Source organism: Centruroides sculpturatus, unplaced genomic scaffold (genome assembly GCF_000671375.1).
Source record: "Centruroides sculpturatus isolate CEXI.00-Female unplaced genomic scaffold, Cexi_2.0 scaffold353, whole genome shotgun sequence".
NCBI lineage: Eukaryota > Metazoa > Arthropoda > Arachnida > Scorpiones > Buthidae > Centruroides > Centruroides sculpturatus.
Genome location: NW_019384573.1, coordinates 680,603 through 682,450, shown reverse-complemented (window position 1 = coordinate 682,450; position 1,848 = coordinate 680,603). Strand labels below are relative to the sequence as shown.

At 22.4% G+C, this 1,848-nt stretch overlaps 1 protein-coding gene across 1 annotated transcript; it reads left to right on the top strand.

Annotated features, from left to right (window-relative positions):
* Positions 1–204: 204 nt before the first annotated feature.
* Positions 205–1,216, top strand: LOC111624245 (sialin-like). Its single transcript, XM_023367058.1, has 3 exons — positions 205–351; positions 754–846; positions 942–1,216. The coding sequence occupies exons 1-3, from the start codon at positions 319–321 to the stop codon at positions 1,113–1,115; spliced, it is 300 nt and encodes a 99-aa protein (XP_023222826.1). The 5' UTR covers positions 205–318; the 3' UTR covers positions 1,116–1,216.
* The last annotated feature ends 632 nt before the right edge of the window (positions 1,217–1,848 follow it).

Sequence of the window (1,848 nt, the reverse complement as noted above, 5' to 3'; positions counted from 1 at the left end):
AGTTATATATATAGAATAGAATGGTCGTTATTTGAAGGTTTACGTTATTGAGAGTGGCCGTTGTTTGGAGGTTATTTTGTATGCATGAGAGATGGCCGTAATTGGAGATTCGACTGTATTTTACTTTCTAATGTAGTTATTGAAATTGTTTAAAGAAGCATTTAATAATTTTCTTACATATATTTTTGGTTAAGTCATTTTAAAAAAGAAGAGGTCGTTTAAAAAATGATATATTGTCTTTCATGATTGGTTGGAGACAGAATTACGTACACTAATGAACGTGGCTATCAAAAATATGATTTGTCGAAGAGAGTTTCGATGAATTATTACGTCTTCCTTATTCCACTAATCGTAATAATTGTAAATTTCTTATTTTTAACCAATCAGCAAAAACGACAGTAATAGTTTTTAAGGAAACTTCTTATATAATGTCGTTATTTTTTTTAAAATTAAGTTAAAACTAATGTTTAAAAATTTATAGTGTTTTAATGGATGTACTTTTTATTGTTGATTTTTTTTAAAGAAAATAAAACTCGTTAAATACAAATTAAACGTGTTTCATGACTGTAATTAATAATTAATTTTAATGCTATACAAACAAGAAAATTATAGGAAAAAAATTTTTTTATTTCTTTCATATATTTTTTACACGTTCAAATTACTATATTCAATTATATGATATAAAAATTTTTATTATTTTTAATAAGAAAAAAAAATTAAATTTATAATTTTTTTCTTCAATTATCATTTCAGTTTGCAGGTGTACTGATGGGTATATCAAATTGTTTTGCTACAATACCAGGAATAGTAAGCCCAACAATAACAGGACAGATAACAACTCAAAAAGTAAAATAATTTCTATAATAATTTTTAATTAATAAAAATAAGTTTTTATGAAATGAAAATCCATAGAAAAATACACAATAAAATCTAATTTTTAGACACAAGAAGAATGGAAGACGGTGTTTTTTATAGCAGCTGGGATCTATTTTGTTGGAGCTATCTTTTATGGTCTATTTGCTTCAGGAGAGAAGCAAAATTGGGCTTCTATACCAAGTGCTTACTCACCTGTCAAAGAATCTAAATCTTCAGAAGATATACCTTTCAAAAAATAAACAAATTCTCATCTATATTTCTCTCTCTACATATTTATTTTACTTAAAGATATAAACATATCAAAAATTAAATTAAATATATACCTCTTAATTTAAGAAAATATATATATATATATTTCTTACAAGAAAATTTTGATAAAATGCTTAAATTGTATGCAAGATTTATATATTAATAGAGAGATGGTTTTAAAAATAAAAGGGATAATGCAAGATAAATAATTCTATTTTGGAAAACAATTTTTAAATTCATATATAGGGAAATTTTGATAAAATTCTTAAAGATTAAATTGTTTAGAAAGTCTATAACAATAAGGGGATGCTTTAAGAGATAAAGAGGGAAGGGGGAAAGTATTGGATAAATATTTCTATTTTAGAAAACAATTTATGTAAAAACAATTTTTAAAAATAACATTTGCAATGTAAACAATTTAAATAAAGTATATTTTTCATATTTTTTAAAATCAACTTTGACAGTATTCAACTTGATTTGATATCGATGTATATATATGGCACTCGTTTTTTATTCTTTATTATAACACTCTGTGGAATATATATATATATATTTTTTTTTATTTTATTTTTTATATACTTCTATTGTATTCTGAATGATGTCAAGAATCGATTTTGACCAAACAAAATTTTATTTATATAAAATTCAATTTTATTTATTTATTTTATTTTATTTTTTCTTTTCTATTGAAAATATTTGCTTCGTGATTACATATATATATAT

Bases quoted from the DNA above. Each gene is read 5' to 3' on its own strand.
- LOC111624245 (XM_023367058.1), top strand. From the start codon at position 319: ATGAATTATTACGTCTTCCTTATTCCACTAATC. The intron at 352-753 runs GTAATAATTGTA...TTATCATTTCAG, and splicing joins TCTTCCTTATTCCACTAATC to TTTGCAGGTGTACTGATGGG. The intron at 847-941 runs GTAAAATAATTT...TCTAATTTTTAG, and splicing joins GACAGATAACAACTCAAAAA to ACACAAGAAGAATGGAAGAC.